At 35.6% G+C, this 26,176-nt stretch overlaps 1 protein-coding gene across 1 annotated transcript; it reads right to left on the bottom strand.

Annotated features, from left to right (window-relative positions):
• Positions 1-3,182: 3,182 nt before the first annotated feature.
• LOC100369716 (uncharacterized) lies at positions 3,183-25,128 on the bottom strand. Its single transcript, XM_002734716.4, has 3 exons — positions 24,842-25,128; positions 20,267-24,496; positions 3,183-7,955 (listed from the first exon to the last, which is right to left on the bottom strand). Exon 2 carries the CDS (start codon positions 24,375-24,377, stop codon positions 20,268-20,270), a length of 4,110 nt encoding a protein of 1,369 aa, XP_002734762.1. The 5' UTR covers positions 24,378-24,496; positions 24,842-25,128; the 3' UTR covers positions 3,183-7,955; position 20,267.
• Between the last annotated feature and the right edge of the window lie 1,048 nt (positions 25,129-26,176).

Raw genomic sequence — 26,176 nt, 5'->3', positions numbered from 1 at the left:
ATACACTGCCAAAATAGTGATTTCACATACTCCCAACATATTGATTTCACACACTGACATGATAGTGATTTCACACACTTACAACATAGTGATTTCACACACTGCCAACATAGTGAATTCAGTTACAACATAGTGATTTCACACTTACAACATAGTGATTTCACACACTGCCAACATCGTGAATTCAGTTACAACATAGTGATTTCACACACTGCCAACATAGTGAATTCAGTTACAACATAGTGATTTCAAACACCGCCAACATTGTGATTTCACACACTGCCAACATAGTGAGTTCACACACTTACAACATAGTGATTTCACACACTGCCAACATAGTGATTTCACACACTGCCAATATAGTGATTTCACACACTGCCACATAGTGATTACACACACTGCCAACATAGTGATTACACACACACTGCCAACATAGTGATTACACACACTGCCAAAATAGTGATTACACACACTGACAACATAGTAATTTCACACACTGCCACATAGTGATTACACACACTGCCAACATAGTGATTACACACACACTGCCAACATAGTGATTACACACACTGCCAACATAGTGATTACACACACACTGCCAACATAGTGGTTACACACACTGCCAACATAGTGATTACACTCACTGCCAACATAGTGATTACACACACTGCCAAAATAGTGATTTCACACACTGCCAACATAGTGATTACACACACTGCCAACATAGTGATGACACACACTTACAACATAGTGATTTCACACACCGCCAACATAGTGAGTTCACACACTTACAACATAGTGATTTCACACACTTACAACATAGTGATTTCACACACTGCCAACATAGTGATTTCACACACTGCCAACATAGTGATTACACACACTGCCAACATAGTGATTTCACGGACTGCCAACATAGTGATTACACACACTGACAACATAGTAATTTCACACACTGCCAACATAGTGAATTCACACACTGCCAACATTGTGATTACACACACTGACAACATAGTGATTACACACACTGACAACATAGTAATTTCACACACTGCCAACAGTAATTACACACACACTGCCAACATAGTGATTACACACACACTGCCAACATAGTGATTACACACACACTGCCAACATAGTGATTACACACACACTGCCAACATAGTGATTACACACACTGCCAAAATAGTGATTTCACACACTGCCAACATAGTGATTTCACACACTGCCAACATAGTGATTACACACACTGCCAACATAGTGATTACACACACACTGCCAACATAGTGATTACACACACTGCCAACTTAGTGATTACACACACACTGCCAAAATAGTGATTACACACACACTGCCAACATAGTGATTACACACACTGCCAACATAGTGATTACACACACTTACAACATAGTGATTACACACACTGCCAACATAGTGATTACACACACACTGCCAACATAGTGATTACACACACTGCCAACATAGTGATTTCACACACTGCCAACATAGTGATTTCACACACTGCCAACATTGTGATTTTACACACTTACAACAGAGTGATTTCACACACTGCCAACATTGTGATTTCACACACTGCCAACATTGTGATTTCACACACTGCCAACATAGTGATTTCACACACTTACAACATTGTGATTTTACACACTTACAAGATAGTGATTTCACACACTGCCAACATTGTGATTTTACACACTTACAACAGTGATTTCACACACTGCCAACATTGTGATTTTACACACTTACAACAGTGATTTCACACACTGCCAACATTGTGATTTTACACACTTACAACAGTGATTTCACACACTGCCAACATTGTGATTTCAGACACTGCCAACATTGTGATTTCACACACTTACAAGATAGTGATTTCATACACTGCCAAAATAGTGATTTCACACACTCCCAACATAGTGATTTCACATACTCCCAACATAGTGAATTCAGTTACAACATAGTGATTTCACATTTACAACATAGTGATTTCACACACTGCCAACATAGTGATTTCACACACTGCCAACATAGTGATTTCACATACTGCCAACATAGTGAATTCAGTTACAACATAGTGATTTCAAACACCGCCAACATTGTGATTTCACACACTGCCAACATAGTGAGTTCACACACTTACAACATAGTGATTTCACACACTGCCAACATAGTGATTTCACACACTGCCAACATAGTGATTTCACACACTGCCACATAGTGATTACACACACTGCCAACATAGTGATTACACACACACCGCCAACATAGTGATTACACACACTGCCAAAATAGTGATTACACTCACTGACAACATAGTAATTTGACACACTGCCACATAGTGATTACACACACTGCCAACATAGTGATTACACACACACTGCCAACATAGTGATTACACACACTGCCAACATAGTGATTACACACACACTGCCAACATAGTGGTTACACACACTGCCAACATAGTGATTACACTCACTGCCAACATAGTGATTACACACACTGCCAAAATAGTGATTTCACACACTGCCAACATAGTGATTACACACACTGCCAACATAGTGATTACACACACTTACAACATAGTGATTTCACACACCGCCAACATAGTGAGTTCACACACTTACAACATAGTGATTTCACACACTTACAACATAGTGATTTCACACACTGCCAACATAGTGATTTCACACACTGCCAACATAGTGATTACACACACTGCCAACATAGTGATTTCACACACTGCCAACATAGTGATTACACACACTGCCAACATAGTGATTACACACACTGACAACATAGTAATTTCACACACTGCCAACATAGTGAATTCACACACACTTACAACATAGTGATTTCGCACACTGCCAACATAGTGATTTCACACACTGCCAACATAGTGATTTCACACACTGCCAACATAGTGATTACACACACTGCCAACATTGTGATTACACACACTGACAACATAGTGATTTCACACACTGCCAACATAGTGATTTCACACATTTACAACATAGTTTCTTCACACACTGCCAACATAATTGTTTCACACACAACATAGTTTCTTCACACACTGACAACATAGTATGTGATTTCAAATACTGCAATGCAGTACATGTTATTTTGATATATACGGTATTTCCATGTCCACACAAGTCACACAATTCTAGTTTTGAAGTTGTCAAATTTAATTTTTTACAATTTGAGACAGGACAAAGTTACTTTAAATATTCATGACAAAGACAAATCTGCAATTGATACATTAAACTGGAGCACCTTTAAAAAAAACTTCAGCATTGTCTCTGGAGGTATGGTCACTATAACAACCCTCAAATACTAACAATCGTAAAAATTACAGTAATATTTTGTTACATCATCAAAATGACCAAGGGGTAATTAAAACTACTTCAAATATTAACATGTTTTATAGTGCAAAAATACACAATAAAGTAGCTGCCATTAACTCAATGTAAATGCCCCTGTACAGGGAAATTTTCCTAAAATAAAAATATGTAAACTATAATAATTTTATAAGTACAAAACTGTTCCATGCAAACTATACCAAAATGTCATGAACTCCAACAGAAAGGAGTATGATCTTTAAAACTGCAGTAAAACAGAAAAGAAGTTCATATTACAGAATTAAATAAGACAAAAATGAGGTAAATAATATCAGAATTTAGAACAATCTGATGGTCCAGACTAATAAAGGACTAGTTGAGGACTAGAGAAATATTGATTTGATATTTTGTGAATTCTAGTGTTTATTCAAATTATGTCTCAATGAAAAAATGATTGTGGTCCAACAATGTTTTAGTCCAATGGCAATATTATATGTTTTCATATAAACCACTATATTATCCAAATGTAAAATATATACAAAAATATCACTGTGTGTAATTTTTTGCCAAAAATGTAATGATTTTTTTTACACAACTCAGTGTAAAATATTCACCAAAATGCACAATAACCAATAACACATTTGCATAACCTCCTGCGAGAGATTAAATACATTATGTTTAGGGATGAACATTTTGGCAAGAGGTTTAAGGCAATCCCCATCATCCCGACCCAAAGCATGATAAAAACAAAAGCACCACTACAAGCTACCTAATGAGGGCAATATATCAGCTACATGTATACTTGTCTTCAGAACCTGCATTTCTTCATGAAAAATTAATATAAATAACAATACATAGTAAACATTTTTTTAGATAATACACTGGTACAGTACATTGGTAAATAAAACAAACAATAAATTTGTTCGCCTTGTGACAAGTTAGAGTTTTGAATTGGGGAGGGGGGGGGGTTAACTGTTAGATTTGAAAATTTTTTTAGATAGTGTCCAGAAATATCAGAAATAAATTAGTGCTGTTGGCCTCAAGATTGAAGAGTGACATTTGTGTAAAGTTAAAGAAACTTGCAAGATTGAGTTTGATTGGTTTAACTGTTAGGTGTTAGGATTGTTTTGCCAATCAGAACACAGCTTGTTTGTTGACATTTGTGTAAAGTTAAAGAAACTTGCAAGATTGAGTCTGATTGGTTTAACTGTTAGGTGTTAGGATTGTTTTGCCAATCAGAACACAGCTTGTTTGTTGACAGGTTCTTTCAACAAATCAAATCATGTCCTTTATAAATGCTTCAACTCAACGGTGACTTCAAGCTGATATTTACAAAAAGTGTTCCTACACAAGTACAATTACTGCACTTGGGGCCACTGTGGCTTTGCCTATTTTTGTTTTTAAATTCAGCTTAATAGTGTTAAAACCTGGAGGTAAGAAATAACAAACAAGCTCAGATGAAATTCAGAATTCCACTGAGGTTAAATTGTACGCTTGTTAAGTGCAGTTCATTAACCGCACGGTTTTCGTGTTTTCTCTCGCAATATTGTTGACATAACACAAACAGTGGAGATGCAAATAAGTGACAAAACAGGATATACATTGAGAATTCCTCGGGTATTGTAAATTTCCTAAGCTTCAGAAAACCACAGTTGTTAATAGCAATGATGACTCATTTGATTGGCATGTTTTAAATAGACTGACACAGTCTGTGTATTTCTTTGTTTTTGACCTCCAAAGTAATACTAGTTGTGGAAAGACACTAGTGCTGTAAATACATTGAAAAGAAGACACACCACTGTTCTGCCAAATGATGACAATATTCAAAACACATAATATTACTATAATAATATACTACAATATTCCAACAGTTGGTACATTTTGTATATGTGGAATTTGGCAGGGACTCAAATACACAGTCGCATCTGCCCAAATCCCCCAAATCAAAGATTAAAATATTATCGTACAAGATGTGACTACAAGTATTTGTTTTTTTACTTAAAACTGTACATTGTTACACACGACCGAAAAATCACGTACGGCGGTAAAACAATAACAGTAGATTTGATGTACAGCATAAAAGAAAGAAAAAATAGGATTATTGAAATTTGGTCTGTATTTGAAAGCATGCACACAGTACTCACTGGATCAACTGTCAAAGCTATTCAGCGTTGAAATCAGTTCATGGTTGATCGGTCATGAAATGCCACCATTATAATTTATATTATAGTATCGAAATATTCATGAAACCAAAATGCATACGTCATACATTTAAAAAGGTGACAAATTTTATAATAAAAATTGAAATAAATAACCATTTTCATAAATCTATATTTCAGATATGCATACCAAGGTGAATTAAAGATTAAAAAACTATTCTGATGGTATGATAATCTTAAAGCCCATGAAATGGAACGTAACAGATTAAAAAAAAATTATCGAAACCCCCGTTTCGAAATTTTATCTTTCAATGTTTAAGAACTATTGATCCGTCCATTGATGAGACAGGGCATTTCATAGTATTTCAAACCCTAGAGAAATGTATATACAGAGAAAGAGATGCTGGTAGATATCAATGCAATAAGTGATTATGCTGTGACAGTCAGCCTTTCATTACACGCAACCACTGAGAAAGAGTTCAACCGAGCGGAATACAAGAAGGATTTATAAATAATCTCGCCTCCCATTGACTGAGAAGCTTGTGAGCACGATAATAAATGCAAGATAAAAGTACAACAATGAATAAGCATACAATTTACATATTATAATTATGCATGATGAATTTACATATGCAAATGAGCTGCATATGTGTTGAATTAAAAACCATTTAATGAATATACATGATTTAATTTAAAAACAAATTTTATAAATTTCAAATATTTCACCAGAAATATAATCCAGCACCTATATTTTCCACTGGTATAATTAATATGTTCTGATGTAAACCCCTCTCCCATATACAACGCTTAATTGTAGTCACAAGCTAAAAGAACAGCATAAGTGCTAGTGTTGCCCTGGCAACCTGCATCAACAGGAATTTCACTTGCTGCATTTTCTCTATTATAGTAATGTAAGCGCTTACATAATTTAGAGCTGTTATTATGGTCAAAATAAGTAATATTTTTATCAATAATATACAACAAATGAAATTTTGAGTTAATAAGCGCTTCTATTGAAGACGTGCCATAATAGAGCAAATACGGTATTTTATTTATTTTAGAACATTTTCCAATTGTAAATCTATACATTCTGTCAAATTACAACATCTTAATGCAAATTAAATTCACGAAAATTATCTTTCATAATCTATAGTAACGTGACTGAGACGTTAGAGCAAAAATGTTTCTGCTATCCCTCCCCTTCACATTTGCAACTGTCGCTAAATTTAAAATTCAAATCATTTAACCATTATAGCCATGCATGGTGATACGAAAATGCAGTCACAGGAGAGATGTGATCTGAATAGAAAACAGGAACCAATTTAAAATGTATAAGCATGATTTAAGCTATATACCTTAATTTAAATCACCTAACTTGTATTTAGGTCAATCATGTATGACCCAAAGATGAACTTTTGAGTCAGGATTTGTGTAAAACCCTCCAAAATATGTCAAATTTTGACTCCTCCCCCCACCCCAAAAACGGGCAGATCCAGAACTGAAAGGTTATCTCAAGACACCTCCATTTATGGCAGGTTGCATACTTGAAAGTAAAAGATTAATTCGAGCCATATCCGTTTCTACTTTGCCAAACTAAATAATACTTGATGTATATTTCAGACAGGAAACAGGAAGCATTCTAGCAGGGTACAGTTGGAAGTAAAATAAGCAATCCTTACTGATGAATGGCAACATTTCAAATACACTATTCTGTCATTAACAAAATAAATTCCTTTAGAAGTTGGTCGAAAGTGATTAATCTTTCTGTCACATGCAATTTTGGTTGACAGCTGGGGAAAGCGAAATTTAAAATTATTTCCAAATCCCGCAAAAGAAATATCTTTTCTTTAATGCTTAATGTCTCAAGTATTCACAAATCCGATATTTAATTTTTTTGAAATTTCACACAAACCCGCGCTTCTCTGCTCCGAGTGTCCAACACAATTCATAGCAATTTATAACACTACATTTATTGGCCTTACATGTTTGTTAGCACAAACATTGACTAAAGCCCCATGGGAAATAGTCTACAAGCCCAAAAGATAATGGCGAAACTGGAAAGGGGCTTATCAGTTTGTGTAGTCCATACATTGACTTCCCTACACTCATAAATAATTCCCCCATCTATTATGATTGCAACAATGTTTCATTCACTGTTTCTTTTGCTTTTTCAGAAACACAGAATAGCTGGTTGATAGAAGTAATTACAGTCCGTAAATATATCACTGATGTATAACAACATTAACACATACACCTTACTTTGCATACGCTGGGATTGTCAAAATTGATATACATTTGACTGCGTTTCCTAGGAAACCCGCAAACTGGTTCAGGAATGTACAGACCCAGATTGCTGTATTTCTCTAAATCCCAACTTGACCTTTAACCTGTCTGGTTGCTAAGCTGCATATTTTGTTACATACTTTAACTGACTTTTCTGTAAAAAAAAAAAAAGAATAATAATATTAATATAGCAAGAATAAAAAAAATTTCAGTCAAATTTACAGAAAACAAAGTTCTTAACAAGTTTGCTAGTTGCATTTAAATTAAACTGTGTTAGATTCTTAGCATGGCAGCCATGATATCTTGGTATGTCACACTTTTCACATTCATGATAAGGAGCATCTCAACTTCACTGGAAAATACCTCAGTTCATTCCTCCGTATAAATCAGCAGTATAGTTTATTTTAAGACGATTCAGTTACGCTATGTAAACTGTCAAATGGGGACATATATTTGATCACAGTTTACAAAGAACACCAGCAGTTTTATCCCAGTTTACTTTCAGTAACATTGATATTCTGTCAGCATTTAAACAGTTTCTGTGGGAATTCCATTACGCTTTCCGCCAGAGGTGAAGAAAGACATGAATGCCGTCCATAACAATTCAATTTCATGCTTTCTCTTATCGCTAATCTAGCCTTAAGATTAGCTGAGAGATTATACAATATTTTCTTGTTTTTTTTTGCATAAAATGTTCATACAGTTTTATTAACATAATCAGATATTTTCAAATTTTTGAAATAAATAATAAGCAGTTCATCATAACAAACGTGGTAATACGGTTGCCATGGCTACTGTGTGATCTAAAGTATTTGCACTAATAGAAGCACATCTCCAATAGAAGCGCATATAGTCTAAAATTACATTTGATTTATAATGAATCATAAAAATATGACTTATTTTGACAAAAGAAACATCTGTAATTTACCTGTGCTACTAATATAACAAATACAGTATTATTATAGTGTATTTTAGTGAAACTTACTTTGATACTGTCAACAAATAAACAACTCCAAACATTTTAATTTTTCCAATTTTTGCTGATAAGTGAAATAAAATTTCACTGACAAGGTCCATGAATACCAAGATATCTTCATTTAAATATCTTTTTACAATTATCTGAGATTGTGTCAATGGATATTTTCTTAGTAATTACAATTAATTACCATAAAGAATTTTATTTTCATGATTTCATTTGTGAAGATAAAATTTCATGAATACTGTATTAATTTACAGTATTAATGACACTATAGGTTATGGAACAGCATAGAAACAAGTTTGGAATTTGCACAAAATTTTAGATTTACATAATTTATGTTGTTAAACAAAATCACTTTTCTGAAGAAATCAGATTTTAAGTCTGTAGCAATATTTTGAGTACTACACTCATGAAATTATAAGCAGTTTACATCATTCTTGCTTAAATGCTGTATTTGCTCTATATACTGTAAGTAGAATGTAAAATATAGGAAAAAAGGTACCGGTATATTCGCTGGATTTAATTCTTGAAAATAGCGAAAATTAATTCCAAGCGAAAATAAAGTATTTTACAGTAAACGGTTACGTAAATTTGCTGTTAAAATAGTGTAACTGTACATTTCATTTTAACCAAGTTAAATGTCGGTGATTTGAGGGAATCTAAGGAAAGTGTCCCAGTGACACATTGCCTCCAAGAATCTTCATGAAATTCAGTGCTGTAAAATTCTGTGGTTTATATAATTCCTTGACTTATGTTTTTACTGGACTCAATTCAAAGCTTTTTTCACATCAGTCCCATAATTGGCTATTATACATTATATAACAATGTCCTTGGTTGGTTGATCATCACTTAAGCAATAAACAAGCCAATCGTGGCACACCTTACATTTGTACATGGATATTCTTCGGTAGAATGGACTTAAATTAATGACATGTGATAACAAGAATAAAATTAGATGGTATCTTACTAATTAGAGATCAAAATCTGAGTACAAAATTAATAAAAAAAAACACATAAAAAATAGAAAATTTTGAATAATTTAGCGTGCTATCAGTTTTTGTTGCTTGAAAATAAATAATAAATTGCAAATAGAAGAAATATTCTTAGATTTAAAACAGATTGTTCAGTAATTGTCCTTATTTGCACTGTGACCTATTTTTCTAATAATTAGAAGAGATTTTTTTTTTTTTTGAAAAACCCCTACCAAATCTATTAAAATATGTGTGAGCTGGTGGACACAGGCTGTTGCATTATAAAGCACATCAATCCATCAAAACGAGACACGATCTCCCCAGATAGGAATAAATAAACCAGTAGGGAAATGAGCGAATACACTTCAGAAACATACATGATTGAAGACGCATCGCACGACTTTAGGTGAAAATTTTATTTATAAAAGAAGTTGATCGACTTGAGTTTAATATTCAAAGCATTTCTCAATTTTTAATACTGGTTATAAAATGATGTCCCCAGACGACTGTAAATCCAAGCCTTGTAGTTCCTTCGGTAAATTTTGTCTTAGTTTCATATTTCCATTACTTTATAGATGAAGCAATTATTTCTGTATAAAATCCTGCATATATAATAATGACTCAACTCTTGGAGACGAGAAATGGAGAGGCAACTAGGGTAATATATCATCGAGTATTTTTTATGAGGTTTTTATTATCATGTCTATTTAATGAAGTGGTTGTTCAGCTGTAGACCTTATTATAACGTGGCTGTGAATATTCATAATAATGTAGCCGCTTGAATAACTTGTTCACCAACAATTCCCTCTTTTCACCACAAAATAGTCCTGTTTATAGTTAGCACTTTTCTTCATGGGATTGGGACAAAAATAGCAAAAATTTTTGAGTAAAAACTGAAAATTTACTCAAATTTTGCATTCAGCTCCAATATCATGGTTCATTTCAGAAATATTGAAGAATATATAAGAAAAAAGTACAGAACAATTGGGATGAAAGGTGGTGGTGAAGAGGTTAAATGCATTAAAGACTGCTTAATAAGAAGGAAGCAATGCTCACCACGGTGAATTTGAACTCCCTAACTGTACATTGCAATGCTCACCACAGTGAATTTGAACTCCCTAACTGTACATTGCAATGCTCACCACAGTGAATTTGAACTCCCTAACTGTACATTGCAATGCTCACCACAGTGAATTTGAACTCCCTAACTGTACTTTGCAATGCTCACCACAGTGAATTTGAACTCCCTAACTGTACATTGCAATAAGAAGGAAGCAATGCTCACCACGGTGAATTTGAACTCCCTAACTGTACATTGCAATAAGAAGGAAGCAATGCTCACCACGGTGAATTTGAACTCCCTAACTGTACATTGCAATGAGAAGGAAGCAATGCTCACCACGGTGAATTTGAACTCCCTAACCGTACATGGCAATAAGAAGGAAGCAATGCTCACCACGGTGAATTTGAACTCCCTAACTGTACATTGCAATAAGAAGGAAGTAATGCTCACCACGGTGAATTTGAACTCCCTAACTGTACATTGCAATGCTCACCACGGTGAATTTGAACTCCCTAACTGTACATTGCAATGCTCACCACAGTGAATTTGAACTCCCTAACTGTACATTGCAATAAGAAGGAAGCAATGCTCACCACGGTGAATTTGAACTCCCTAACTGTACATTGCAATGCTCACCACGGTGAATTTGAACTCCCTAACTGTACATTGCAATAAGAAATAAGCAATGCTCACCACGGTGAATTTGAACTCCCTAACTGTACATTGCAATAAGAAGGAAGCAATGCTCACCACGGTGAATTTGAACTCCCTAACTGTACATTGCAATGCTCACCACAGTGAATTTGAACTCCCTAACTGTACATTGCAATAAGAAGGAAGCAATGCTCACCACGGTGAATTTGAACTCCCTAACTGTACATTGCAATAAGAAGGAAGCAATGCTCACCACGGTGAATTTGAACTCCCTAACTGTACATTGCAATAAGAAGGAAGCAATGCTCACCACGGTGAATTTGAACTCCCTAACTGTACATTGCAATAAGAAGGAAGCAATGCTCACCACGGTGAATTTGAACTCCCTAACTGTACATTGCAATGAGAAGGAAGCAATGCTCACCACGGTGAATTTGAACTCCCTAACTGTACATGGCAATAAGAAGGAAGCAATGCTCACCACGGTGAATTTGAACTCCCTAACTGTACATTGCAATAAGAAGGAAGTAATGCTCACCACGGTGAATTTGAACTCCCTAACTGTACATTGCAATATCTCATTATCTGAGCAAATCTTTCGTTTTTACATTGTTTCAGAACCATGAATAAACGTCAAATATGTTATTTTTTTTATCTTTTCAATTCAGGTTGCATCACATTTTCTGTTGACTATGTATTTACAAGATCGCTTCAAATATTCAGGTCTATTCGGTTTGTCACTGGAAACGATTTTATGGTGAAGTGACATTGATTAAACTATCGCAGTAGTCACACATTTATAGACACATCCCCGTAGTCACACATTTATAGACACATCCCCGTAACCTCTATATCTGAACTTTGACCTTTTGCATCCTGCTATACATATATCAGGGTGTTACTAATCTGTATGAGTCAAATCGGACACAGTATGACTTGCTTAGACATCCTCCAAAGAATCCTGCAATCAAAACTACTTAAACTGATATTTTAACTTTAATTTTTATCACACAGAGGAATTTCTGAAAGCATTTTTTTTTATATCCTAATTTGAACTTTGACAAACTACATGATAGTGGCATCTAATATATACTTTTAAATGGAGCGATGATAATATCTTTATTATAAAATATTGTATCACAATTATTCAATAAGAGATACCAGTAATACAAGTTGATATTTATTATTATTATTAAATGAATACTGTATATGAATGAGTCAGAGATTGCGTTAACCCCATATTTTGCTTCCCGGACTCTAATTATTGAAGAGGAACCCAGTTTTCAAGCAAGCTGGGGTCCAATCTCTAATTAAGTTATCAGGGTCAAATTTCTATTTCTTAAAATTTTGTACGTGGGACTCGTCTTGCCGAGATACTAGCGCAAACCCTAATGAGTCTCTGAGAAAATCAAAACAGCAAACAGGACAGCAGTTGTGCCACCAATAGCAATGTATACACACATTCCATGTATGATCATCAATTTTTAAAGGGACAGTAGCTGTAACTTTTTGTGTATTTCTTGTTTTGTTTATTATATGGAGTGCGTACATGTAGATACTCGCGTGCAAACAGCCGAACGTGACTATCTGAACATTTCCATGGATCTGCTATTGATTTTTTGGTACCATGAGGCCAATGAATCACGTGACGGGTATCAGATCGATAAACCGATGATGATCTCATTATGAAACCTAAATTTGTAATTAAATTTGGTTTGCAACGCACACCTGACTCTTGATTTGTTTGCCCCTTTATGGCCGATAGGCACATCTGTTTGAATTTATACGACAGCTTTTTTATTCCTGTTGCCACGGAGGCCAATTCAATGATAAATCACTGAAAACAGAATTGGAATTCGCATTGCATGATGGGATTTGTGGTTGTCCAGATAAAAAAATACCCCAGTGGAATAATCATTCAATTTGCAAACACCATAACTTTAAATTTGGTTTGTGGCCCTTGAGTTACTTCACATTTCATATAGAATTCTATGCGTTCAGTTTATGTGACCTTATAGACAGTTTATAGCAGTATTTAGAAATGTACATTGTAGAGCATACTGGGGAGAGGTTAATATACCGTAGATAGACTATATAGCATCATATGTAACACATTAGAGAATCACATTTAAGACAAGTCGTCATGTACCCGCATCAAAAATAAATAAATCTGGTGAACAGTATCAATAATTCACTTGGGTACAGTATAGGTCCATAAGATTAGATAACGTTGCCTACAGTAGGGAATAGCTAATAACGAGGGACTTTATTAGAAAATACTGTAAAATACTTTATTTTAGCTGAAATTAACTTTCGCTGAAAAAACACTTTGGGTGTTTTGTATGGAGTTTATTTTTACTGATTTTTGATGAGTTGAATGTAAAATATAGGGAAAAAAGGTATATTCGCAGGACTTTATATTTACTTAAATCATTCCATCAGCAAAAATAAATTCCAAATGAAAAGTATGGTACAGTACCAGGAAACATAGACCTTTTTGAAAATGCACAATATAGGCCTACTCATACGTACATTTCATTAATACTTGAAAGTTACGTTTGATAGGGAAAACGCATGTATGACGAAAATGAGGTTTGACACCAAAAAACAAGTTACGGTATTCACTCAACATTTTAGTCAATATTACGATAATATATAATACGAAGATTTTAACTTTAAATGCAATTACCAATGTGCATTAATTACATTTTGAAGAAGTAGATTTCAACTTCCGCTTGGCTAAAATATTAACAACAAATATATTCACTGAAATTTATTGCTATTTTAAGATTGCCGACACTGGAATTCAGGCAGACTTTTAAGTGATATTAGAAAAAGGCGATTATTCACTTTTTTAAAAACCTGGGTCTCAAAATAAGTCAAAATATTTTGTTTTATTTAGTCTTTGGGAGTGATTGATAGTACATATAGTCCACAGTCACTGCCATGTCAAAACACACTTAAAATGTCGGACCTTCCTGAGCTAAATTACATGGTCTTGTTTAAAAAGGAGGTGAAAAGGTCATGGAGAGGTCATGGTACATTTAACTTTATAAATGGACTGCCCATTGTAAAAGTCTAAATATAAAGACACTAAACACCAAAGCATTTAAATACAATGACATCTATCAGATTTATCTATTTCTTTTATTATTACAATAATGCTTTAGAAAATCGTTTTTAATCACATTGTATCTTTCCATAAGTGGAAAAAACAAAACAAAAAAAATCTTTTCAGAAAAGTTTCTATTATTTTCATGTACCCTACAGATATCATTTCAATATCAAATGGTTTTGTAACAAAGCAAATATTAAGGTTTTATGTCATGCATTCTTTTATGTGTATGGTGTTTTTGGTTTGTTTTTTTTTGAGAAGTGCTATCTTTTATTTAATACAGAAACCTTTTTTTAGGGGATTTAATACTGAATGAGCGACCAGTGCAACATCTATTAGATATTTCAAACTATTCACTCGACTGTCTCCCGTTTATGACAGAACTACATGTACATGTTGATACGCTACAATCTGAATAAACTTGTACAAGAATTCGTTGACACCAGTAACATATATTTGTGATTCTACATAAAAGTAGGGTGTTTGTAACGATTACATTTAACCAAAGTTGCTCTGACTCCCTGTTTTAGGAATCATATAGAAATTTTCTCTGACTTGCTAAATTTGTGAAAATTAAAAAATTACAATAAATTTATTTATAGCATACCCTCAACATTTTACTATTCATATAGTATTTTGCATTATAAATATATTTTTAGTAGTTAAGTAGGAACATACTTTGCTGGTACAAACTGAACTAAAATGTTCATTATAACAGTTTGCATAACTCTTCATGGGTCAGTAAATAAGAAGAATATAGAGTCATTCAGCAGTATGCATGGGTTCAAATTAAAAAAAAAATACCTCCAGTGGGACAACTATTCTGAAAAACTTGTTGTACGCATGAAAATATAGTTGCTCAATAATTTTTATTGATATTTTAATCTAAATAAATATTACAATTTACTGGTTTACTAGTATAGCGAAACTGATCTTTCTTCCAGCAGTGACAATATTGCACTGGACTATAAAAACTTGCATTTACAAGTAGTGACTTCTAAAAACAATTTAAAAAATAATAAATCAATTGTCCTAATGGGCAACCAGTTAAAACATGATTTTGTTGTCCCATGGCAAAAAAGGTTGCCCAGGGCAACTGAACAACTGCCAGTTTGGAATCCTGCGTGTGAATAAATAGCATTTAACTGTTAAAAACTGACATGGAACGGAATCTACTATATATGTATTGACTAAAAATTAAGACGATGGAAATCTGAAAAAAACAAAACTTTTTTTCTGAATTAAATTACTGTACACCAGTAATCCATTATACTGGTAATAACAAATTAATTAAAAAAAAAAAACATATTTACTTTTACAAAGTTGTACAAACTTTTCAACAGAATTTAGACAACTCACAAAATGATAGGGGCTTATAACGTGAAAGACAAACCAATATAACCGAAGAAAAGTCAGAAAGCAAGTGAACTCTGTAACAGTTCTATTAAAGCAAACAATTACCTGGTATGTATGTAGCACTGACTAGAATCCCATGCATACCTAGTAACTACCATAATTGGTTTAATAAAGATTGAGTGTTTTGCCCAAAATCCTTATCGTTTTACACCATCAACATGGTATGAATGCAGACAGTGCACCAAGTGCATATCAAGTTGCCACAGCAGAATGTATCCTAACATGTTGGGGCACTTTCCTACTGTGAAATGAGAGAGTAATGAGTGTGTTTAAGTTACCAAACACTATGGGGTTTGTCGATCTACCACTCCCAAATTTTTAGGCCAAGTGCAGTTTCTGCCTGAATTCTAGAGGTCAAAACCAAAATATAAATTTGTACATTTAAAAACTGCTGCAAGGAAATCAACTTTAAATTAAACCGTTATAACACTCAAGTTTGGTTTACATGTTTTCAGTCAAATAGTATCGGTAAACGAGTTTTTCATATTACCAATGTTGATTAAATTATCAATATAATTTTTACAAATTATATATGTTTAAATCTTGGAAATTGCAATAACTAATTGCAGAATAATTAATTTAACGGAAATTTATTTTTAGTTAATAGACATTTTAATGCTCAAGGTTATACACATCATTTACTGGGGGGAGGGGCGGCTAAATGAAATTAAAGTAATGTATACATGTAGTAATATTTGCATAGTTGACATCACAATCATATTTGTTATATTTGTAATGTATCTTAAATAGAGGTTCAAGTAAACAGTTATATTTACTAGATCTAAATGTACTTTATTTTAATCATTATAAGACACATCTGTCAATTATGTAAATGTATGCACTACTAATAAATATTTGTTTTAATAAATTAGTTTATATAACTATTTTCACTGAAAAAAAAAAAAAAACATTTTTGAAAAATACACATATTTCGTCAACTGATTTATTATGGCAAAATATATTAAAGTTTTTTTTGACATAATTTTTTTTTTGCCGTAAAAATGAATACAAAATTTTAGGGATGACAAATATTGAAAATGAAGGAAGCCTTTAATGACATAAAAATAATTTATATAACTATTTATTTTTTTCAAATTTGAATCCATGTGATACTGGGTAAAACTTCACCTTGATAAACCATATAAACTCACAAAGGGTAAATAAAATGTTAGGATGTCCAAATAAACAACATGGATAGCTTGAAAATAATTTTCGTTTTTCATGTTATTATTGTGCATTGTTATTTTTATACCATCCTCATTAACATAAGCTTAAACATGACATATGACCATGTACAGTTTTACTCCTTTGGTGCCACAAATTTTGCTCAGTTTTACTAAAAATTGAGAAAAAAATTCCCTAAAATACTTATAAACATCGAGTGCTGTTGTCAACATTATGAAATATCTACAAATTGATTTTGTGTAGTCTTCTCATGAAATGTTGATAAGAATTGACAAAATGTTGATCAAAAACTAATAGCAATATCTTGAACTGTCCGTATGGTACAAAATAATGTGGAAATTTAGTGGAAATTTGACAGAATGAAAAAATATTTGCACTGAATTATGGGTAAGATGACTAATCTATTTTCTCTAGATTTCAAAGTGATATATTTTTTTTTGTTCATTGACCCTCAAGTATCAACAAACCTGCATTCACTGAACCTCAAACACAAGTTCTGTCATGCACTGACCCTCAACAAAGCTGCCATTCAGTTCAGTCAACTGTCTAGACCTGGGTTTGATGTTAACTCTGATTGCCCAGTCTGGATCATAAATTGTGTCATTTAATGAAGGAAGAGAATTTGGACTGTGTGGTTTGAGAAAAATGCTCAGAAATCAAACAATTCTAAATATCCATTGCTCAGGGGAAACAAAATTCTATATTAAATTCAAGTCATATACCATTTTCTGAGACCCCCTTCTCCTACAGACTGTAGTATGTTGCTTTCTAAATATAATTTGTTTCAACAATTCTCTATTTGCAAGACAAGATGGAAATTCTGGAAAATGACTGTTTAAAACTTTTACCCATCCTATTCTACTAAGAACCTCCTACCCATTCAAATGGTTCATCCCAAATACAACAATAATGGCTATTAACACATCAGAAAATCAACAAATGATAAAATTGATGCAGACCAGAGGCTGTCTAGTGTATCAAAGAAACCTTCCCAGCATACACTAAAATAAAAGTGGGTCGCAGTAAATAGGCAAGATCAAGAGATTGTATTGAGAGTCAAACAAGGACATTTTTAGATATTCTACTCGTTTATTCTTTTCAATTTAAGTGATGAGTAACATTTTTTAGATCCATTCCATGTTATTTATTAGGACATTGTTAATTTCAAACTGATGCAGTCCAGTTTACTGTAATCTCACTTTCCTCTTGATTTGTTTTAATGAATATTATCCCAGATAGAGCATGTAGAATGTTTACCTAGATCTTATCTATACATTCTCATCATGCCAAGTTATACATGCTGAACATGCAGTAGAGCATGACAGACCTACAGTGAATGACACCCCCACCCCTTCAGCATATACCTTCCTTCAGATGGACAGCCACCACCCCATCCTACCCCAACACCCCACCCCTCCCCACTAGCACCAAGGTGGAGGAAACACTTGCCTATTATAGATGGAGCTGCCAAACAGAACACATATATAGAGAGTGACAATGACAGGAGGCACATCTTGTGGACATGGAGTGTCCCTAACTATAGCTTTGCAATGAAATTTGAGTGTGTGTCTACCTCTTGGTAAAACATGGCCACATTTAGCTACAAGGTAGCTACCGGTATACACATACAAGTGTCATGATGAAATACAGATTGGATTTTTTACTATGTTGCAAAATTATTAAATAAGAATACTGTAAAATGATTAATTTTCACTGGGTTCAAATTTCGCTGATTTAGCATTTCAGGTATATTCAGTGGGTTTTAAATTCACGGTTTTATCATTTAGATAATGTGTTCTATGCTAAATTTTACATATTCACTGGGTTTTAATTTAGCGCATTTAGCGAAATTAAAACCCATTGATTAATTAACCCCTTTACAGTAGCACTCCAAACGCTATGGATCATCTTGCTACTAGCTACATTTATAACTTGTCTTCTACTCCATAGAGTCCTTTAAATCTAGAATGTCTAGCTACCTTTGATCATAAACTATAACCCACAAGCATGGGATCTCCCAGTTAGTCTGTTCACCTCTGGGGCATAATCAACTGATGGCAAAAAGGATATTCTGATGCATACACTCTCTAAAGATAAAGGGATACCCAAGCAGAGTATACAGTATACCGGTGCATATTAGAAAATCTTCTTCGATAGAAGCACATGTAAACAAAAAATCACATTTGTTGTTTAATTAATCATTGAAATATTACTTATTTTGACCGTAGAAGACATCTGCAATTATGTGGGCAAACTAACAGAGCAAATACAGTATCAGTATTGTTCATTGTAATGTACTGTATAGGATTAATGATTGAACTGTACATTATTTAAAATAACATGCCGTGTATGGGTGTTACTACAGAATTTGATGGTACAATATTTAAAATAATGTACCGTGTATGAGTGTTACTACAGAATTGGACTGTACAATATTTAAAATAATGTACAGTGTATGAGTGTTACTACAGAATTTGACAGTACAATATTTAAAATAATGTACAGTGTATGAGTGTTACTACAGAATTGTACTGTACAATATTTAAAATAATGTACAGTGTATGAGTGTTACTACAGAATTGGACTGTACAATATTTGAAATAATGTACAGTGTATGGGTGTTACTACAGAATTGGACTGTACAATATTTGAAATAATGTACAGTGTATGAGTGTTACTACAGAATTGGACTGTACAATATTTGAAATAATGTACAGTGTATGAGTGTTACTACAGAATTGGACTGTACAATATTTGCAATAATGTACAGTGTATGGGTGTTACTACAGAATTGGACTGTACATTATTTAAAATAATAATTAATTCAAAATAAAGTATTGAACTGATTATTACTTTCTGTATGCATATGTAATGAGTTTCAAGAATTAAACTAATGATAATTTGTTATTATATTACCAATTTAAAGAAATATTGTAATTTCAAAAAAAAAACTCTTTTAAAAAATGTTTTTGAGTTTTTAAAAAACTGGCTAATGTTTGCTCATCACTGTTTGTTCTTTAGTGAGTATGAAGTTTGATTTGTTTTTTTGTAAACAATAATTATAATAATTAATAAATCTTACCTTAAAGTGGAGTTTCCTTTTTGAATCCATTATGAGTGCTGGTGATTTCAGTTCTTTTTAAATTCTGTTTATAGTCCAAAGTAGAATTACTAGAGTCTGAATTTCCATTATTAATGATGCCATGTTTAGTCAGTGTATCACTCTTGTAATAGCTGCTTTGTTTTAGCATACTGCTAAAGTTTGGGTTAGTGACAATCCCATTGCGTTTCAGCTTTGGTTCTGGAGACATGTGTGGCTTAGTGTTCAATACTTGGTGTAAGTGGGCATCCTGAAGCGATACACCAGATGGTAAGGATGATTTGCGTCCCATTATGATGTGATCAGTGATTGTATGTGGCATTCCAAGTTGGATTAGATTACGTGGTCGGTGTTCTGGTGATGGGGGTTTCTGCATTACAGGATGCTGCTTTGATGCCAAATGACCAGTATGTGTTGGCGAGAACTGCTGAGGCGGTGAGCTGGAAGATTTCTTTGACTTTTTAAGTGAATGTTTTTTTGCTCGGCTGATTGGTACATTTACAGTACCTCTTTCTGGAAGTGTGTGACAGTGTAACAATAAATTACGTGGGGGTTCCGGTCGCACATTTTCTTGTGAGTTGCTCTTTTCAGGTTGAGGAACTACAACAGTGTGCTGTTGTATTTGTTCAGTAAATGAGAGCCCAGGGGGTGCTTCTGTCGGTGGTGGCGGAAAAGTAAATGATGACAAATTGGTTGATGTTGAAGTTAAATTGGATGACGATTTTGACGAGATGTTTGATGCCATTGACTTGCGTTTATCGATTGTGGAGTCAGGAGATGTTTCAGTGGAACTAGATGACATTATAGCACCATTACCTTGCATACCATTACTAGATGTAGATGGGATTGAGGCGGTTCTACGTACTGGGTCACTACGTGACCCACTTGGCCGTAAAGGGTTAGAGACACCCCAGTTCTCCAGAAGCTTTATAACCCCATCATGGTTTCCTTTGATAGCAACTCGTATAGCAGTACGGCCAAACTGATCGGCATGGTTGGCATCAGCACCGTGTTGCAGTAAAGCATGTAGCACCTCTACATGGCCTTCTTGAGCTGCAATACATAATGCTGTTGCTCCTTGATTACAGGTGTGATCAACAGTAGCGCCTTTCTCCAGCAACACCTTGACAATGTCATCATTCCCCTGCCATGCTGCAGATTGAAGTGCAGTGCGCTGATCATTATCAGTGCTATTTACCTTAGCATGGTGTTTTAGCAGCAACTCCACCATCTCTGTATGTCCTTGCCAGGCTGCTACATGTAATGGTGTTCTTCCCTCTGTATCTGTGCACTCCACATATGCATCATTCTCCAGTAAATATTCTGCCATTTCCAGTCTATTCTCTAATGCCAACATATACAAAGTGGTACGGCCCTCTCCATCTTTGTAATTAACATTAGATCCCCGACAGATCAAATGATGTACCACTTCTTTATGACCCTCAATTGCAGAAGTTCTAAGTGAGTTTCTTCCATCATGAGAAACATGATCAATTTTTGCACCAAAATCCAACAGTACTTTCACAGCTTCCAGATGGCCTTCCTGGGCTGCAAGAACAAGTGCTGTTCTGCCATCATTGTCAACTTCATTTGCTCGGGCACCTTGCTCAAGTAAAACATCACATGCATCTTCTTTGCCTTCTAAGGCTGCCATATGTAATGGGGTCATACCAGCATTATCCCGATGCATCTCATCTAGACCTCTATCTAGCAGCATCCTCACAACATCGCAGTTACCTTGTGCAGCTGCAATGAATAACACAGTCCTTCCCTCTGCATCAATTGGGTCAACTGCAGCACCCCAAAATAAGAGGACATTCACAACTTTTGCATGCCCCATAGATGCAGCTGCGAGCAGTGATGTCCGGCCATTATTATCAGCATGCTCCACATCTGCATCTCCTTCAAGTAAAAGTTCAGCAATTTCATGATGACCTTCATATGACGCAACCAATAAAGGTGTCATCCCATCATTGTCTTGGAGTTCAACTGCAGATCCCCGTTCAATCAGCATACTAACAACCTCTGAATGACCCTTACTGGACGAAGCCACTGATAATGCTGATCGACCATCTGAATCCTTGTGATCAATTTCAGCACCATGATCGAGCAAATGATCCACAATTTCAGTATGTCCCATATATGCTGCTGCAATAAGAGCGGTGCGACCCTCCTTGTCAACTTTATTTACACTAGCACCATGCTGCAATAAGCTTATCACAATATCATCATGGCCACCCCAAGATGCTGCTCTCAGGGCAGTACGCTGGTCGCCATCAGCTGCATCCACATCAGCACCAGCATTCAACAGTGACACAACTGCATCAGTGTGTCCAGCCCAGGCAGCTGACCGAAGAGCAGTCCACCCTTCATGATCCGTATGGTCAACTTTTGCACTATGATCCAAAAGGCAATTAACTATTTCCGAATGACCCTGGCGAGAAGCTAAATTTAAAGGTGTCTGGCCATTTTTATCAATTGCTTCAATGTCTGCATTTCGAGATAGCAAAAGTTTGACAACATTCAAGTTGCCACAATATGCTGCATTGGCTAATAACGTCCTGCCATTGCTATCTTTATTGTTCACAACAGCACCATTGTCAAGTAAATTACGTATGCACTCTTCCTTTTCCAGGGCTTCCTGCAAAGCCATTGCATTCTCATCTAAACTGATGACCGTTGACCCCGCATCAACCAATAGTTTCAACACATCCTGGTTTTTGGGTGTTGATGACAGCAGTGCATCCTGTAGTGGCGTGCCAGCCCAGACAAGCCACAGCGCCAAGTGATATGGCTCCAAAGGAGGGCAGAGGTGCGCATCGAGGAGATGCTCTGCAAAACTCTGCACTGCTACTGGAGTTAGTTCTGCTGCATTGCACGTGTACTTCATTGCCAACATGGCATGTCCGTCAGCTGTGTTACACAAATACTTGTGTGTACAGTGCTTTACGTCCAGCAGCCACTCGGCAAAACTGTGATGAAATATAATCCTGGTGTTGTCTTTCCTTTTCACCAGAATCTTGGTCATCATTTCCAGGCGCCGGTCGAATTCGTCCTGCGCGAGGCCGGTATTCCTCGTGCGTGCCGCTGCATAAAGTTGCAAGTCGGTGACAGGTCGTTTGGCAGCCAACATAACGTTCAATATGGGCTGAATCTTGGCGAATTGTTTGCGTACAAATAAACGCTGACATAGCCATAAATAGAGTCCATTGAGTGTACCGGGAATTTCTGATATGTCGCGTAGACTAATAAAATTCTCCGCAACACCGTCGAGCACCTTTTCCAAATACATGAAACACCCGTTGCTTTTTATATGCAGCTGGTTCAACATTTCGGCTGTTTCCCTACTCAGGTGTTGTCTTAAGTTCTCTTCCCTGTCTAGACGGCATAATATGTATTGCTGGACATCTCTCACGACGTGCGATTTCCTCAAATCATCCAGGCTTATCTTTCGGAAACCTGTGAACATACGTGTGACATTTTTGCTTTGTCGGCGAGCTGTGCACACCAATAACAACCACGGCGGGAACAGTTCGTGATTATTAGCTAATAACTCAGCGATTGTCCGGCTACCTCCGCCTGCTGATCGACTCCCACTTGGTTCAACATACCCTTCGTCAATTGAGTCCACCAAAATAAAGCAGTACCGCTGAGGTGGACTCAAAGCTAATAGCGGTAACAAAACGCCCTTTTTGAAGGCCTCATCAGGATTGCGTCCACATTCCGACGGCTCGAGGACTGCTTGAACAGATGGGTCGCGTATTTTGTCTTCGTATCCGTGCAGGAGGTTTGATCTCGATAATTGAGCCACTAACCCCAGAATAAAAGTCGATACTGATAATGTCTCGTTATCATGAGCCTGGCAAAAATGGAAACCAAGTACGCGTCGGCTTAGTGTCCGTTGTTTTCCATGATTCGAGGTCGACCACACAATTTCCGCAGACAACGCCGTCTTGCCGCTCCCAGGCCCGCCCATAATGAGAGTCCCGCATGTTTTAGACGTTGGTCTGCTCTCCAAGCAGTGGAATAATTTCTGAAATGCCCATTCGCGGCAATAAAATCGTTTTCCTTCCAACATACACTGCTGAGCCATGGTGACCGAGGTCTCGACTTGCACGCTTCTGCAAGGCCTAGTCCAAATAAAAACATTGGGCAATACCAGCTCCCAGTGTTAATGACGTCCCATCACGATTCCCCGTACACTGTCAGCACCTGAAATAAGACAAATGGATAATCAGTCACAAATAACGTAAAATGTAGCATGGACAGATAATTAACGAGACTGTTCAAGCTACCTAATAGCATATTAATGGTCGTATTTAAATGGCAAGGGAAAAGACATACACGGGGCGTACTATGCGCTGTAAAAGCTGGTTAAAATAAACACGATCACTGTGTCATAGCGTTATTACGGTAGTCTCAATGTGCAAATTCCAGACACACTTTTATGGATTGCCAGCAGCCGAATAAGACCACTGGGAAAAAAGAAAGAGAGAGAGCGAGGCCGCCAAGGTCGTCTTGTGTTTCTTAACATCAGTACTGTTCACACAATCCTACCTAAACAATAGAGCCACAAATCGCTGTCATCGGGAATCCTGTGACTCGATTGAATAAAACAAAGCACAGCTACCGTCACCTTCACGTCAAACGCCAAGTACCCTCAATCACCGCGAGTTTACGTTCCGTGCGAGACAAATACAGTTACGTTACATACATCTCCAACATGGCTGACATGGAAAGTTAGACCGGTGAATTCCAAACAGACTCCACATAGTTCACAGGGTTTTGCGACAGATTTATACCAACACACGGTACTCGCTCGATAGCTGAGCGAATTGCTTGGTTTACTTAGATCTGAGTTGACCGGTGGTGGGCGGCGCCATGACGTCATATTCAAAGGTTGCTATACGCCGACGATAAATGATTGACGGGCACTGTCTGGCAACAATAGCGTTAGAAATAATTAGCATCACGTGATCACCGTTAAATTACTACATTATGAGGTTCATTCGGGGCAACCCAAAGCGACAATTTGGAAGTCACACATTGCAGAGTATGCCGTTGATATTAGATGGATGATATTGCTACATATATACGTTTAACCGCATTACAATAATTGGAATTGATTTATGACGACACCCGCCTACTCCCACACTATAAGGGAGATGTTCCGGAACCCCAACGCATGAATGGAAGTTTATTACAAATATTTGCTTTTCAGATATCTAAGAAGTTTGTTATCAGTCGATACACCATAATACTATATCTTTCATAGAGTCTATGATAATACTAATAACCTATTTATTGTAATTCGTGGTTTATAACTATATATCTATATGCATTTTTAATATGTGTTGTTTATTCGTTATGGTTTTAAATAGTGATACATCAATACAAAATCAATTACAATGCGGCACCTAGGGAGTTATAGGTATAATGACAATACATTATAAATAATAACACTCAAACTACAATTAGTTTCCCGACCTTTCTCTTCGACGCAGATGTACGATTTTTACAACAATCTAAGAAAAAAAAATGATATCATAGAAGCCGGAAAACAAATATGTGACAGAAGATAATGGTAATGAGTAATAAAAAAAACCAGCTCGCGTCGGCATAGCATAATCTTCATTTTATGTTTGTTTATTTTACCAGCGGCAGAATTTCAATATTTATAGTTTTGAAGTCTGGTACGCTTGAACTTGCATTTCTGTAATGGTGTATTTCACCGTATTGTAGCAGTAGTTTTTTTATGATGTGTTAGTATTTCGTCCTGCGTCTAGTCTTTTAACAAATCTTTTAATTTCCCCAGATCTTGAGCGTTTAAATGTAACTATTTTTCCACGTATAATAAATAAACCTTTTCTCTAACCGGAGTCGGAACTTCAG

This window comes from Saccoglossus kowalevskii, chromosome 4 (assembly GCF_978046115.1).
Source record: "Saccoglossus kowalevskii chromosome 4, keSacKowa6.1, whole genome shotgun sequence".
NCBI lineage: Eukaryota > Metazoa > Hemichordata > Enteropneusta > Harrimaniidae > Saccoglossus > Saccoglossus kowalevskii.
The sequence above is the reverse complement of the archived record's forward strand: the minus strand, read 5'-3'. Positions and strand labels throughout refer to the sequence as shown.

Coding starts and splice junctions, on each gene's coding strand:
- LOC100369716 (XM_002734716.4), bottom strand. CDS start 24,377: ATGGCTCAGCAGTGTATGTTGGAAGGAAAACGATTTTATTGCCGCGAA.